This window comes from Perissodus microlepis, chromosome 2 (assembly GCF_051167445.1).
Source record: "Perissodus microlepis isolate ML-2025 ecotype Zambia chromosome 2, ASM5116744v1, whole genome shotgun sequence".
In the NCBI taxonomy this organism is placed as follows: domain Eukaryota; kingdom Metazoa; phylum Chordata; class Actinopteri; order Cichliformes; family Cichlidae; genus Perissodus; species Perissodus microlepis.
This window is the reverse complement of record NC_140462.1, coordinates 9,643,782-9,656,928: the sequence shown is the minus strand read 5'-3', so window position 1 is coordinate 9,656,928 and position 13,147 is coordinate 9,643,782. Positions and strand designations below refer to the sequence as shown.

Genomic DNA, 13,147 nt, shown 5'->3' with positions numbered 1-13,147 from the left:
AAATAGATTATTAATGGATTACTGTGCCAGTGTGTTTTGTTACTTTATCTGAGCTGTTTTACCTATATCTCACACTCTATAAATATGGATATAACTTGATGGCGTCACTTTATGATTTATTTTTTTTATTAATAATGAAAACTTGCATCACTTCACTGTTAATTTTCAGACCAATTTCCCTGAGTGGAGCTGAAATTACCGAGCAGTGAACACACCATTCTGAAGGTACTCTGAGTTCCTTCCTGAGTTCTCGAGGCGTGAACATCTTTTGTAGAAAAACAGAAAAAAACAGTCTCACATGCGATTGGTCGGTGCCGTGAATGACAGCAGAGATTTTCCAATCAGAGGGCTTCTGCGCAAAAAGGTCGTTTTTTTCTCCTGCCGGTTCTAGAAAACCAACCACGAGTTGCCGTCGTGTGGGAGAATCCATCTTGAAGAGAGCTCTCCGGTTGTGTGATTAGTAAGTCGTTTCTGTATTTCATTAGCCTGATTAGTTTTTTTTCTTATTATATTGTCACGTAAGTAATGCGATTCTTGTAATCTATTTATTTTTTGGGATACGTGCAGGTAAAATTTTTGTAGTTATTAAAACTGTAGACTGATATTGCGGCCGTATCGGCCTCGGCATTACGTAACTGCGAATTTGAGTTGCATAGTCCCGGCTCGGTTTATCAGCGCGATACATATGTGTACAACTTTTCTAATCTTTGCCTCTGGCAGAAATGCGCTAAAGATGTAGTTTGGTTACTGTGATGTGTAAGTGAACGTAACTCTGTGGCCATTTCCCGGCACTCGGTAATAAGCGGGGCTCTCTGAATGCAGGGAACGCGATCGCGCCGGCCAAAATGGTGGGAAAAGCACGTATTGGCACCATGGAAATGGCGAGGCATGCACAGGATGACACATTATATAACCCCCACAACTGTATCACTAATTCCTTACTCTATCTTGTTTGTGTTGGGGGACTTAGGTATAATTGTGCAAAATGTCTGAGTCAGAGCAACAGTACATGGAAACATCGGAAAACGGCCACGAAGTCGACGATGATTTTAACGGAGCCGGCCTCACTGAGGAGGGGAACGACGACGACGACGGCGCCGCCGCGAATGACTGCGGAGAGGACGCAGGGCCCGAGGACGACGACAATTCGCAAAACGGCGGCACGGAGGGAGGCCAGATCGACGCCAGCAAGGGCGAGGAGGATGCCGGGTGAGTTTAAAGCGGCCTGCTGTGAATCTGTGAAGGAAGCAGGCGTCCCTAATGAGCGCTAGCGGTTTGCCACGGCTCTTTGTTCAACCGGCCTTTTGTTGGCGCCATGTGCAGCGCGGAGAGGGGGGATGGGCGCCACTGTAAAGATTAAATCTAATATATATTTGCTTAGAAAAGCAGCAGATACGGGGTGGCTTCTGTGCCTCTACCATGGGGATTTCTCACTTTATTAAACCGGCCTTGAAAGATGGCTAACGGCTAAAAGCTAAAGCAAGTGCTACCTACCTACTCCCCTACATTAGTGGGTCACCAGATGTTTTGGGACAGCCTGTATATGTATACCCCTAGTTCTACCCACTACCACTACTGTGTGAAGCTTGTGGGGGGGTGCCTGCAGCTGCTGCTGCTAACAGTGTCCCTTCTCCTGTGCTCAGGAAAATGTTCGTTGGAGGTCTCAGCTGGGACACAAGCAAGAAGGATCTTAAAGACTACTTCTCTAAATTTGGCGAGGTGACAGACTGCACCATCAAGATGGACCAGCAGACAGGCCGGTCAAGAGGCTTTGGTTTCATTCTGTTTAAAGACGCAGCCAGCGTAGAAAAGGTAAGTGATGTAATTATGTGGACACGTGAGGCATATTTTCACAATGTGGGCAATTTTACATGTTTGTTTGGTTTTTCTTTGTCTAATAGGTTCTTGAACAGAAGGAGCACAGGCTAGATGGGAGACAGATTGACCCCAAGAAAGCCATGGCCATGAAGAAGGATCCAGTAAAGAAAATCTTTGTGGGCGGACTAAACCCTGATACTTCAAAGGAGGTCATTGAGGAGTACTTTGGGACCTTTGGAGAGGTACATTTGAAGCACTTGTCAGCATCTAAAGGAATTAAGTGGGTATATTGGAGGTGGCTGCTACAAAACTCTGATTTCTTTGTTTGTAGATTGAGACCATAGAGCTTCCACAGGACCCAAAGACAGAGAAGAGGAGGGGATTCGTATTCATCACGTACAAAGAAGAGGCTTCCGTGAAGAAAGTCATGGAGAAGAAGTACCACAATGTCGGTGGTAGCAAGGTAATGGCACAGCAAGTTTGCCGGCTGAAATTTAGTTAGCCAGATTTATAAGTTTTTGCAAACGTTTAACATGATGCTCTTTGTGTGACATTGCAGTGTGAAATTAAAATCGCGCAGCCCAAAGAGGTCTACCTGCAGCAGCAGTATGGTGCCCGTGGATACGGCGGACGTGGGCGAGGACGTGGAGGTAAGCACCAAATCTGTGTGCACTTCAGAAGACTCTTGATTTCAATCATGGCCTAAATTTGTTTCTGGAGACTTGTGACAAAAGCTTTCTACTTGTTATTTCTAGGCCAGGGCCAGAACTGGAATCAAGGCTACAACAACTACTGGAACCAGGGATACAACCAGGGCTATGGTTATGGACAGCAAGGCTACGGATATGGTGGCTATGGTGGCTATGACTACTCTGCTGGTTATTACGGCTATGGGGGTGGCTACGATTACAGTAAGCGATAAGTGGCCCCAGGGAAAAGAAACAGAATGAGAGAAACTTTATTTTCTTGGTCCTCCTTTTTGTACAGAAGAACTCAGTCCCTTTTTCTCTTGTCCTCCAGACCAGGGCAATACAAGCTATGGGAAAACTCCAAGACGTGGAGGGCACCAGAGTAGCTACAAGCCATACTGATCACACATAGTGCAGGTATGCATTTCTGCATCATCCGTGGTAGTATGAGAACATAGCTGTAACCATTAGTGCCTTCTGACCCCAGAGATCTCCATCTACTCTAAGTCCATTCCAGCATTGTTGTGGGGTTAGGGTAGGCCGCCTTGTGGGGTCTGTGATCATTAGAGATGGATTCATTCCACCTGTCGGCCATCTTTAGATGAACCTGTACTGCGACTGCTTGATCAGTACGCGTCGAGTTTGTGGTGGTTGAAAGCGGGAATAAAGGACTGTTTCACCTTTCACCAAAGTGCTAGGTGTAACAGCTAGAGGTCGTGTCCCCCTCCCTTCCCAGCCCCTGCCCCCGTCCAAAAAGTGTGTCTGTCCATCACTGACCAGTCAAACTCATTCATGCACCTGTCTGTCTTTGTGTAACTGCATGCCGCATTTGGTTTATTCTCAGTAACGTTAAGCACCGTGTTTTTCTCTCAAGGTCTAAAGTAAATAAGAAAAAGAGATCCATGGTCTGACTACAGCGAACATGGGCTCTGGCTTTTCCTTTGGAGTTGGCAGAAAATTTGGACTCATGCTCCATTTGTACAGATCAAGTGAGGAACTGGGGAAGCAAATGTCACTTTTCCACTTTTTATTTTATATTGTTTTTTTGTTTTTTTTGTGTCCATTTACATTTCCAGTGATGGAAGTGTTATTTTTACTGTACTTTTTGGTACCTTTTTGAATCTAATGTATTGTATGGTTGTATTTTTACATGTCTACTGGATTTACAGATGAGCAAGAGCTTTTAAAGCTCGCGAATAAAACTTTTTTTTTTTTTTTTTTTTTTTTTTTTTTTTTTTTTTTTTTTGGTTTCCTCATTTTGTTTTGGTGTTTATAGATTTTGTTATTCTCCCATGCTGAGTGTTGGATGTGAGTTGCATGGCTTCAGATGTGGGGTGAGGTTAAAAGAAAAAAAGAAAAAAAGAAAAAGGGATTTATACTAATCAAAGGGTTCTTTGTAAGAGTGTCAAATAAATATTTGCAGAAGGCCTTGTAGACAAAGACAACCAGCAATTATTTGTTTTTGTTTTTTTTTGTTGTTGTTGTTTTTGTTATTTTGGCTTTTAAGGAGATTCTTCCCCCATCATGTCTGCAATTTTTAAGTGGCTTTACTAGTGTTATTCAACTGAACGCAAGCCTGTTAAATGTAAGAGGGTATTCCCTCTCTCACTGGAAATTCATTCCTCTAGTGTCTTTGGCAAATTGGTAGAAATAAACTTTTGGTTTATATTACACATGGATCTTTCTGTTATTATTTGTAAAGTTAACGTTAAATGTTTTTGTACTGTTAACTGGCTTGCTTGTTTCGTCTCAAGTAATGTTAACATCTCCACGGGAAGCTGTGGGAGAGGGCTTCACTACCTGCAGGATAACCTGCTGAGTGTCATACCCACCCCACTAGATGTTAAACTGCAATACTTGAGCAATTTTTGTGAATGTGTCCGGGAGTTATAGTTGTCTGGTAAGTGCTTAACTCTACCATGCTGTGTATTAAGAACATGTTGCCAATCGGTGTTAAGTCACAGCTGATTATGTGAACTGCTGTCAGCAGAAAAACGATACAAGAACCAGGATTACAGTAAAGTTTATTTGTCAATATTTTCTTTAATTTATTTCTTTTGTATTACAAAAGTGTGGAATTTCAAAATGTCATCTTCTGGTAGACTACATTACCCAGGTGGCAATGATATGTTGTGGCTTGTAGTGTTTATCTCCAGTCTGTGGGGTGTCATCAGAGAGGTGACTGGTATGATCTGTTGAAAATGAGAATGATTAAAACGTTTGCATTGATATTTCACTTTAAATGGGCATAGTTTGAAACGAATGATGACGCTGATCCAGCAGTACCGTTATTTAAAGTTCACTGTCACCGCTTTGATATTCTCTGAATTATTAATTTCCAGATAGAAGTCCAACTTCTCTAAAGTGAACCCCCACAGTAGTCTGTGTTGAGTGGAAGAGGCAACATGTTCTGTGAAGCTGTTTGGTCTACTGGAGCCTCAAGAACAGATTTTAATCTCTACCTCTAAATATTATGAATGTGACCACCTGACTCTGTCTGATGCAATTAAAATGTTTTCTACAGGTTTGACAAACCTTAGATGTCTTCCTTTTCCAGTTTGAGGTCACTGGCTTTCATGTCTGTGAAAAAAATGAAATGGTTATATTTTGGTGTTGAGGTTTTTATGGAGTGAGTAGATAGCATGCATATAACCTTGTTTACAATGTTAGTCAGCTAACCTGTAAGGATGCGATCAATACATTGCACCACCAGCTCTGCATTCTCCATGCCGAAGCACATGGGAGGCTTAAACTTCAAGACGTTGTCCCATGGGCCATCAGTACTGACACATATTTGATCCTCCTCCTTCAACCTGATATAAAAAGGACAAACTCCAATCACAGAACAGCACTGGGGAGTAAGCTTTTTAAAAAAAACATAAAATGTAAAAACTAACTGATAACTAATATGTTGCACTGCAGTCCCTCACCTCTTGACCACATGCGCTGCAGCTTCTGTGGCAGGAGTCTTCTTCTCTCTGTCAGTCACCAGCTCAATTCCCAAAAATAGTCCAACACCTCTACAGAAATAAAGACATGGCCTTTTATTGGAATTACGAAAGAATTAGCATACTTGTCAAATATATTTACATGTTAAGTATTCACGTTTGCAGCGGTTTGCAGTCCATGTCTGAAAATCTGAGATTTTTGTCATTTATATCTAGCTTTTTATACTGCAAAGTAAACACTACCAAATATATGTATAATAGGGTATGGAGGACAATTTCTATACATTTGAATAATTGAACATTCTAGATTAAGTAAGATCAAAACACCACACCTGCAAATAAAAGTGAGATGTCAACAAGGCACTGTAAACAAGCTTTAATTAGTAGTCACTGGACTTCATTATATGGCAGCTCAATTAGTTATTTTTTAAGTGCTATGAACTGCAGGATACCGCTGACGTAGCATCCTTACCTGACATCTCCAATTATTTCATGTCGTGCTTTCAGTTTTGTGAGCAAATCTTTAAGGTGGGCTCCGACCCTCACAGCATTTCCTCTTAAGTCTTCCTCCACGATCACATCAAGGACTGCTAGGCCAACTGCACATGAAACTGGAGTCCCGCCGAACTGCATGAAGTTGGAGAGTAAAATAAGCGATTTATCTTGAGAATATGCATCTTGAGAAAAGCATTATATTTAAAAGTAACACAGGAACTGTGAGTGAAATGTACGTTTTAAGTCTTAAAATGACTCTTATTTCTCTCTTAATGTCATTTGAATATTAATGGTAAAATAGCTATTATTATCAAATACCCGGTTTTGTGTAGAGATCGGGCATTAATTTATGCTACATTAAGGTTTCTGTATAGTCACCGTATTGAAGTACTCCACTCCGTTGGCTGTAAAAGCTCCAGCTATCTCTGCAGTGGTTGCTACGCATGACAGGGGATGCCCATTGCCCATTGGTTTGCCCATGGTCACAATGTCTGGGCAGAAATCGTCTCCCTGAAGCTGAAAAGCCCAGAAATGATGTCCCACACGCCCAAAACCTGTCTGCACTTCATCTGCCACAAACACGCCACCAGCTGAGCGCACATATCTGTGGAGAATACCAGGAGGAGGCACCACACTTTCATTGTTGTACAACCAGCTGAGCAAAAACAACCAGATAACTGAAGAATTACTCACTCTGCAACTTTAGGAAAGTATCCTTGGGGCAAGATTATTTGTCCACCAACACTAGGCAGGGATTCAGCAAAGAAGGCTGAGATCTAAAGAAAAAAAGATAATAAATATGCACTATAAATGTAATGTGCTTATTATTAGCACTGTTCTGAGCGTGTGTAGTAGAGGTTTTATTGAGCCTGCATGGAACTGGGTTATAGTGTACCTTACGGCCTTTTTTGTGAACATCCTCGATAAGGTCTTTTACTGTATCAGCATATGCTTGGCCTGGGTTGGGGTGATCTTCTCTGTATATGCCTCTGTATGTGTCTGGTAGAGGTGCCTGGGAGGATGAAAGAACATGTTCTTTGAGATAAGCAGGAGTCTAGTGCTGGGTAGCAGTTTTTTTGATAATAGGTTTCTAAATTTACACACCACATGAACCCATTCTTTCTGTCCCGCCAGTTTCCGGAACTTGTAAGGGCTAATGTCGATGAGAGACATTAGATGCCCATGGTATGCACTAGTGTAGAAGGAGAGCTCATTATAACTGAAAAGCACGTGTAATTGCAGGGTTGAAAGGGCTGCAGTGGAGCAAAATACTTACTGGTCAAGAACTACGACATCTTCATGTTGGGTGTACTGACGTGCCAAGCGTAGGGCAAGATCGTTGGCCTCTGAACTATAAGGAAAAAAAAGATGTAATTGTACTTTAGAGAATGCTTTTTTTTTTTAGGAGTATGAGCGTGCAACAGAATACTCACCCAGAGTTAACAAAGTAGAAGACACACAGTTTCTGGGGGAGGGTAGCAGCCAGGCGGTCAGCATACAGGACTATGTTGTCATGCAGGAATCTTGAATTTGTGTTCAGGACGTCCATTTGAGCTGCTGCAGCCTTTGTGATGGCGGGGTGACAATGACCCACTTTAGAAAACATACATACAACATGTCAGTAAGGGCGTTAAAACGTCTTGCCACTAGGTGGCAGAATGTACTGTATTTTTTTTAATTGGTTAGAAAAGACGGACTTCAGACTGGGTGATAATGTTTTTACCATGTTGGACGTTACTGATACAGTCCAAATAGCGTTTGCCATTTTCGTCAAATAGATACTGTCCTCGTGCTCTTACTATTTTCACTGGGTCTTCTGAATAAAACAGTCTACATGACTGTCTGTAATCAAAGAAATCAATACGTGTCATTTGCACTATATGCACAATAAGCCTGTGAGCAAGCGTCAAGAAAACACCAAGTTTCATCTTACATACCCGATTAGCTTATTCCTCATTGCAAGAGTTTCTTCTTTCCGAAATTTTTCTTGCGCCATGACAACTTAATCTCTGGCTCTTTTAATTTAGCGTATACCAAATACAGACACAAACACAATGCCATAAACTATAACAGCTAGAAACTTGTGAAAAACAGTTTCGCTAACTGACCCAATACGCATGCGTCGGTGGCAGACCTGAGTTCACTTCCCACTAAGTTCAAACACTTTGTAGTTTTAACTTTTCTTTTCCCCTGTCACAGGTAAGGTAGGGTATCTAAATTTAATAAGTATTTTATAATTCGATCTATATTATAAAATACATTTGCCTTTATTGTTAGACAGGAAGATTTGAAATTACGCTCTCGCTTTAACCAGAACGGTGTCACTGTGGGACGGTCAAAGTGACAGAAGCTCGTAAAATAATTGCAATGTGTTTTGCTGTGAGTTTAGTTTAATTTCCTCCAAAACAACAGAAAAAAACAATAGTAAACGTTATACATTTTTGGTATGTCTAAACCTCATTTAAGCATCTCTTGAATCACCAGTTGTAAAGGCATGTGACAAAAACACCCTCTCAATTGGTATCGTCCAGAAGCTATAAATACTCAGTTAATCTGCTTGCCACCCGGTGCACTCGCTGCGCAGCTTTGGTTGCTTAGGAACGCCTGAATGCAGGTAATACATCAAGACAGCTGTAGCATGCTAGCTCGCAACCAAGCTGCCTGACCAAGCTAACGCTACAACTGATTTAGACATAGATTATTGGGTTAGCGTTAAATTTAGGAACGCAAATTTTCATACTGGCCTTACAAAACGTAGCTATAACCGACTGGAATGACAAGCCTCTAACCGGTCGCAATCAGATCTATTGTAATAAACTGACGCTAGTAATTTTAGTGCATTTATCCTATGAGCTAGCTGACAACTTGGTGCTTCACTGGCTGCATCGTGTTCGTGAGCTAGCTTACCACATACCACCTTGCTCACCGGCTATAATCGGAATCCTATCGATCCTGTAAGTTTAGCATTATTTTAATGTGTTACATTGTAACGAACAACAGCTGGATTGCAGTTCATGAATTTTAGCTGATGGGCAGAAACGTGGTTTTTGAGTAAGCTGCGCAACACTGTGTTAAACTCGCTTGTTTTCCATGTTTTTTTGTATTTTTTAATTTTGTTTTTTAAATACAGTGTCCTTAAGTCAAAGCTATTTTATCAAGGTGGCTGTGCTAGAGGTTTCTTGTCATTTCGACAGCGTCCTATATATTTTTTTCTTATGCTGATCAAATGTATGTTTGCTAGTCACACTGAAAAGTGATGCTTAAGTTTTATACTAGTTACTGACAGCTCTTGATTGTGTTCAGGACATGACAGTGGAAAAAGCTTGATCTTGTGCCCCTTAAATAGTATGTCTTGTGGCATGTGGAACTAGGCTAGCAAATGCACTGTTTGCCACAAGGAGGAGGAAGGCCCTGGAGGCCACATCTTGACTCTCAACAGTGATTGAACGAAAAGCTCTTAAGTGAGCTGAAATATAAATGCCATCAAAGGGCCTCAAAGTTGCTAGATTAATATTTGGTTTTTTTGAGGGGGTTTTTCCACCCTACATGTGCTCTACACATTCTTTTAAACAGAAGTCCAAAGGCTAATGGGTCATGTTACATTTTAATGCAACGGTCATTCTGTGTCTTTTACTTTCAATTTGAGATGTACAGCACTGAGTAATAGACTTCCTGGGATTCCATACATGGGCTACTGCAGGTTAATCTTCAGGTGTTTGTGCATTCAGTAACTAATGTTTTTTACAGTTTTTGATTACAAGTAGAGTAGTTCAGGACTGTGTATTTGGTTTGGCCTCAAGTAAGTCCTTGAGACCTGGCCACTATTCTTTTGTCCCCTTTACAAAGATACTATGGTATGCTTCCAGCCCCTGTCCCATTCATTTTTTCACACACTTCCCCCTCCATCCTTTCCCTTTTAGTCTTTCCCTCCCCCTTCCATTCTTTACTACTCACAACTCTTGTCATTTCAGTTTATTGGACCCTACTGACTTGACTGCCTTTGTATTGATGCAAAAGTTTTCACTTGAGTTGTAGTCTGCATCTCCTTCGAAGTAAAATTTTCTTTGGAGTCCCATTTCGAATGACAATATGAACTTAATTTGATGAAATGTGACATGCTGCTTTGTTCAGGGTCACCTCATGTCCATGTGTGATTCTCGCCTTAGTGAGCATAAACTTCTGCTCCTGCATGAATGAAAGAGCAACTTATAAACCCTAGCTTGGTTCACATAGACCTGTGGTCAGTGTTTGGTGTGCAGCTTTTCTGTTCCTCTTGCTGTGGGCTTTCCCAAACAGAAAAACAAACATTAGAAAGTACCCTCTGTCCCACAGTGACTAAACTAGTTTGATTTCTCTGCAGTTTGTCTAACCACTTATTTAATTTGTTTCAATCTATTCTCACCTGCCTCTCTAGGTTGCATAAAGATGTTGGTGGCAAAGTGAGGAAGCTGGTCAGTCTGGCTGGTTGAGGTGTAGAGGGGACGCCACAAACCACGCCAGAACTCTGACTAATGACACTTTCACTGCCCTTGGTAAATCTCCTCATCTCCATGTCTCTCCCTGGATCATAGCTACAAATATGGTGACTCTTATAACAGAGCAACTTCGTAAGCAGAGTTTAGAAGAACCCTATCACAAGGCCTTCTCATTCAGTGTGAATGTGGTGAGTTGGATGGTTTAGATGGAACAAAGTCTTGTCCTTCAAACTGATTTTGTTTCATTGACTTGGTTTTCTCACTTCTGATTTTGAAAACAAGTCATTCTGTTTGTTACAGTCATTACCTACAGTGGGCTCCAGTCCCACTGTCTCGTGGAGTTCTCATAAAACGACACAAGGCAAGTTTAGTGAGTTAAGAGCAACATTTGTGACCAGTGGGGAAATTGGCCTCATGTTTATCTTTTTGGCATTTTCAGAGAGCTACACCTCAACTACACATCCATCATCTGTTGCCAGTGTTTTGGATGACTCCTGTGGACTTGATTCACTATGGCCTACTTCTCAATCTGGAGAATCACTCCAGAGACCAGAACGTCCCTTCAAGACTTTCCAAAGTTCACCTCCACCACCTCCAAAACGCCACTGCCGGTCCCTCTCTGTTCCAGAGGATCTATCTCAGTGCCGCACCACCTGGCATCCCAGCGCATCAAGGGTTTGGACCCCGGTGAAACGTAGCTGTCACAGTGGTGAAGCATCTAGTTCAGGCTCTGGAGCCAGCTCTTTGCCACTTTGTGGTCCTAGTTCCTCCTTCCCCTCTTCCTCCATACACTCATCTGCTAGTCCTACCTTCTTTAGCTTAGCGCTATCGTCTGACTCCCCGATATCATGGGGCTTCCCATGGGACCCCTGCGATACACTGAAAGGAGCGTGTTCTGCATCCTTTGCTACGCCTTCTTCGTGCTCTTCTTCACCAGCCCCGCTGACCTCACACTATGTGCTGCAGCGTCGCTTCTCCCTCTCCCCTGTACACATTCAGAAATCTCCTACGGTGCCCTTGCCCCCCCAACCCTGTCCAGGTTCAGCCTTGAAATATGGCCGTTCTGACTTGGAGCACCCAGCGCTGTCTCCGTCTCCCACTTCAGCCTGCAGCACACCATCCTCATCTAGGCGTGACCTCCACCCTGCTTTGCCACGTTGCCACTCGCAGCCCTGTGACATGCGCAAACCTCGCTTAAAGAGGCGCCATGACCCAGATGTTCTGCCCTACCCAAGGCCAGTCCTCGACTTCAGCAAGATGACACAGGTGAGCAAGGAAGGTGGTCCATCAGTGTTACAGTACCTCTGTGACAGAGGCTAATAGTATTGGTGGGCAATCAAGTTCACTAATTTCCTTAAATGTTGCCTTCTCTTTGAGACCTTTTTGTGATCTTTTTTTTTTTTTTTTTTTTTTTTTTTTTTTGCTTTTATCTCATTACTTATGTTTTACCACTTTATCTTTATCACTTATTATTTGATGCAAGGATGCAAGACAATAATTTTTTTGCCTATAAAAATAGTAACATGATGATCATGATGCACATGGTTTTTCCTGCTTAGATTGGTAATCGTGAGATCCCTGCATATGGACCAGGTAGCGGTTTGATTCCAGTGACCTCACAGGTGGAACGACGTTCGGCTTTCTCTCCGGCCGAGTTCCTGGGAAGAGCCAGCATCGGGCCGCTCAGTGAAAGTGAGGAAGAGGAAGACGAAAGGAGGCCTGCAGATGGAGGACAAAAGATTGTTTTTGAAAGAGACTGTACAGAATTGGATCTGAACCTTATAGAAGAAAACTGATCGCTCCTTGGTGCTCTCAGTGTTATAACTGCATTCATAACCATGTTAAGCACACCTGCAGGCTTATATTTTTTTTCTTTTTAATATAACGTGCTCTTCTGGCAGTTGGTGGAAACCTGCTGCCCTCTCTATACAAATGTCCAGAGTTTAGAAGTAAGATCCAAGGACCCCATGGGGGAGGCTAATATCCAATGACATTGCTGCGATCATAACACTTGAGCTCGCTCACTATTCAAAATTGCACAAATTTTGTTAGCGCTGGCCTGTTGAAGCACTCCTTAAGGAAATGTGCATGAGCGAATAAGCAAGATTTAATGCGCACAGATTTTTGACTAATATTTGATATTAAGACAAGTCTTAATTAGCATAAGCCACTGGTTTGCATCTTGATAGCCTTACATATCCTTATCAAAGAACTTTATAGCCAGAGGTTGACAGAATGTTTCTATTACATGACACACACTAAATGCCAGTAACTGAATGAGACCGATTGTTGTTCAGTGCTGCTTCTGATACTCGAGTAGACTACTTTTGTATTTGGCTGACTGAATTAAATGTGAGCTGTTTAACAGTAGCTAAAATGTTGCTGTGTGTAAGATTTAAAAAAAAAAAGCCCATACAATAAGTATCCATATTTAATTGTTCTGTGTATTTAACAGGATACATTCCACTTTTTAAAAATCTCGCCTAAAGCCTGTTCACCTTTACTGCTGTTCTAACTTTTCAGATATATTCTGCTTTTCTTCTGGCGCAAACGACATAACACACCCTCTATGTTACATTATCTTTTTGGAGTTTGTGTAATTGCTTTGACATTGACACATCTTGTCAACAGCGACACGGCTTACATAAACTGACCATGCCTTAAGCTTAAAATACAGAGTTCTTGGTGCTGTGCTCTTGTTTTTCACAGCCAGGCTCCTGTT

The 13,147-nt window shown here is 42.0% G+C and overlaps 3 protein-coding genes across 4 annotated transcripts; 2 read left to right on the top strand and 1 right to left on the bottom strand.

Annotated features, from left to right (window-relative positions):
* Positions 1–353: 353 nt before the first annotated feature.
* Positions 354–4,178, top strand: hnrnpaba (heterogeneous nuclear ribonucleoprotein A/Ba). The gene is made up of 9 exons (XM_084944604.1): positions 354–460; positions 971–1,209; positions 1,644–1,812; positions 1,902–2,060; positions 2,150–2,281; positions 2,378–2,468; positions 2,574–2,729; positions 2,839–2,924; positions 3,382–4,178. Exons 2-8 carry the CDS (start codon positions 986–988, stop codon positions 2,907–2,909), a joined length of 1,002 nt encoding a protein of 333 aa, XP_084800730.1. The 5' UTR covers positions 354–460; positions 971–985; the 3' UTR covers positions 2,910–2,924; positions 3,382–4,178.
* Positions 3,960–8,193, bottom strand: phykpl (5-phosphohydroxy-L-lysine phospho-lyase). Its single transcript, XM_084944543.1, has 13 exons — positions 7,888–8,193; positions 7,674–7,792; positions 7,384–7,543; positions 7,227–7,301; positions 7,055–7,142; positions 6,846–6,962; positions 6,644–6,726; positions 6,329–6,554; positions 5,928–6,082; positions 5,438–5,527; positions 5,187–5,320; positions 5,043–5,087; positions 3,960–4,699 (listed from the first exon to the last, which is right to left on the bottom strand). Exons 1-12 carry the CDS (start codon positions 7,944–7,946, stop codon positions 5,044–5,046), a joined length of 1,350 nt encoding a protein of 449 aa, XP_084800669.1. The 5' UTR covers positions 7,947–8,193; the 3' UTR covers positions 3,960–4,699; position 5,043.
* A 277-nt stretch (positions 8,194–8,470) lies between these two features.
* On the top strand, positions 8,471–13,097 carry LOC146392273 (protein FAM53C-like). Of its 2 annotated transcripts, none has more exons than XM_084944583.1 (5): positions 8,471–8,564; positions 10,365–10,613; positions 10,726–10,786; positions 10,865–11,691; positions 11,985–13,097. In XM_084944583.1, the coding sequence occupies exons 2-5, from the start codon at positions 10,530–10,532 to the stop codon at positions 12,219–12,221; spliced, it is 1,209 nt and encodes a 402-aa protein (XP_084800709.1). In that variant the 5' UTR covers positions 8,471–8,564; positions 10,365–10,529; the 3' UTR covers positions 12,222–13,097. The 2 variants fall into 2 exon arrangements, with proteins under 2 accessions (XP_084800709.1, XP_084800717.1); XM_084944591.1 differs by having other exon boundaries at positions 8,496–8,904.
* Positions 13,098–13,147: the final 50 nt, after the last annotated feature.

Coding starts and splice junctions, on each gene's coding strand:
- hnrnpaba (XM_084944604.1), top strand. CDS start 986: ATGTCTGAGTCAGAGCAACAGTACATGGAAACATCGGAAAACGGCCAC. Junction 1,210..1,643: donor AAGGGCGAGGAGGATGCCGG/GTGAGTTTAAAG, acceptor TCCTGTGCTCAG/GAAAATGTTCGTTGGAGGTC. Junction 2,730..2,838: donor TGGGGGTGGCTACGATTACA/GTAAGCGATAAG, acceptor CTTGTCCTCCAG/ACCAGGGCAATACAAGCTAT.
- phykpl (XM_084944543.1), bottom strand. CDS start 7,946: ATGGCGCAAGAAAAATTTCGGAAAGAAGAAACTCTTGCAATGAGGAAT. Junction 6,727..6,845: donor TTCACAAAAAAGGCCGTAAG/GTACACTATAAC, acceptor TTTTTTCTTTAG/ATCTCAGCCTTCTTTGCTGA. Junction 5,088..5,186: donor TATTGATCGCATCCTTACAG/GTTAGCTGACTA, acceptor TTTTTTTCACAG/ACATGAAAGCCAGTGACCTC.
- LOC146392273 (XM_084944583.1), top strand. CDS start 10,530: ATGGTGACTCTTATAACAGAGCAACTTCGTAAGCAGAGTTTAGAAGAA. Junction 10,614..10,725: donor TCTCATTCAGTGTGAATGTG/GTGAGTTGGATG, acceptor TGTTTGTTACAG/TCATTACCTACAGTGGGCTC. Junction 10,787..10,864: donor TTCTCATAAAACGACACAAG/GCAAGTTTAGTG, acceptor TGGCATTTTCAG/AGAGCTACACCTCAACTACA.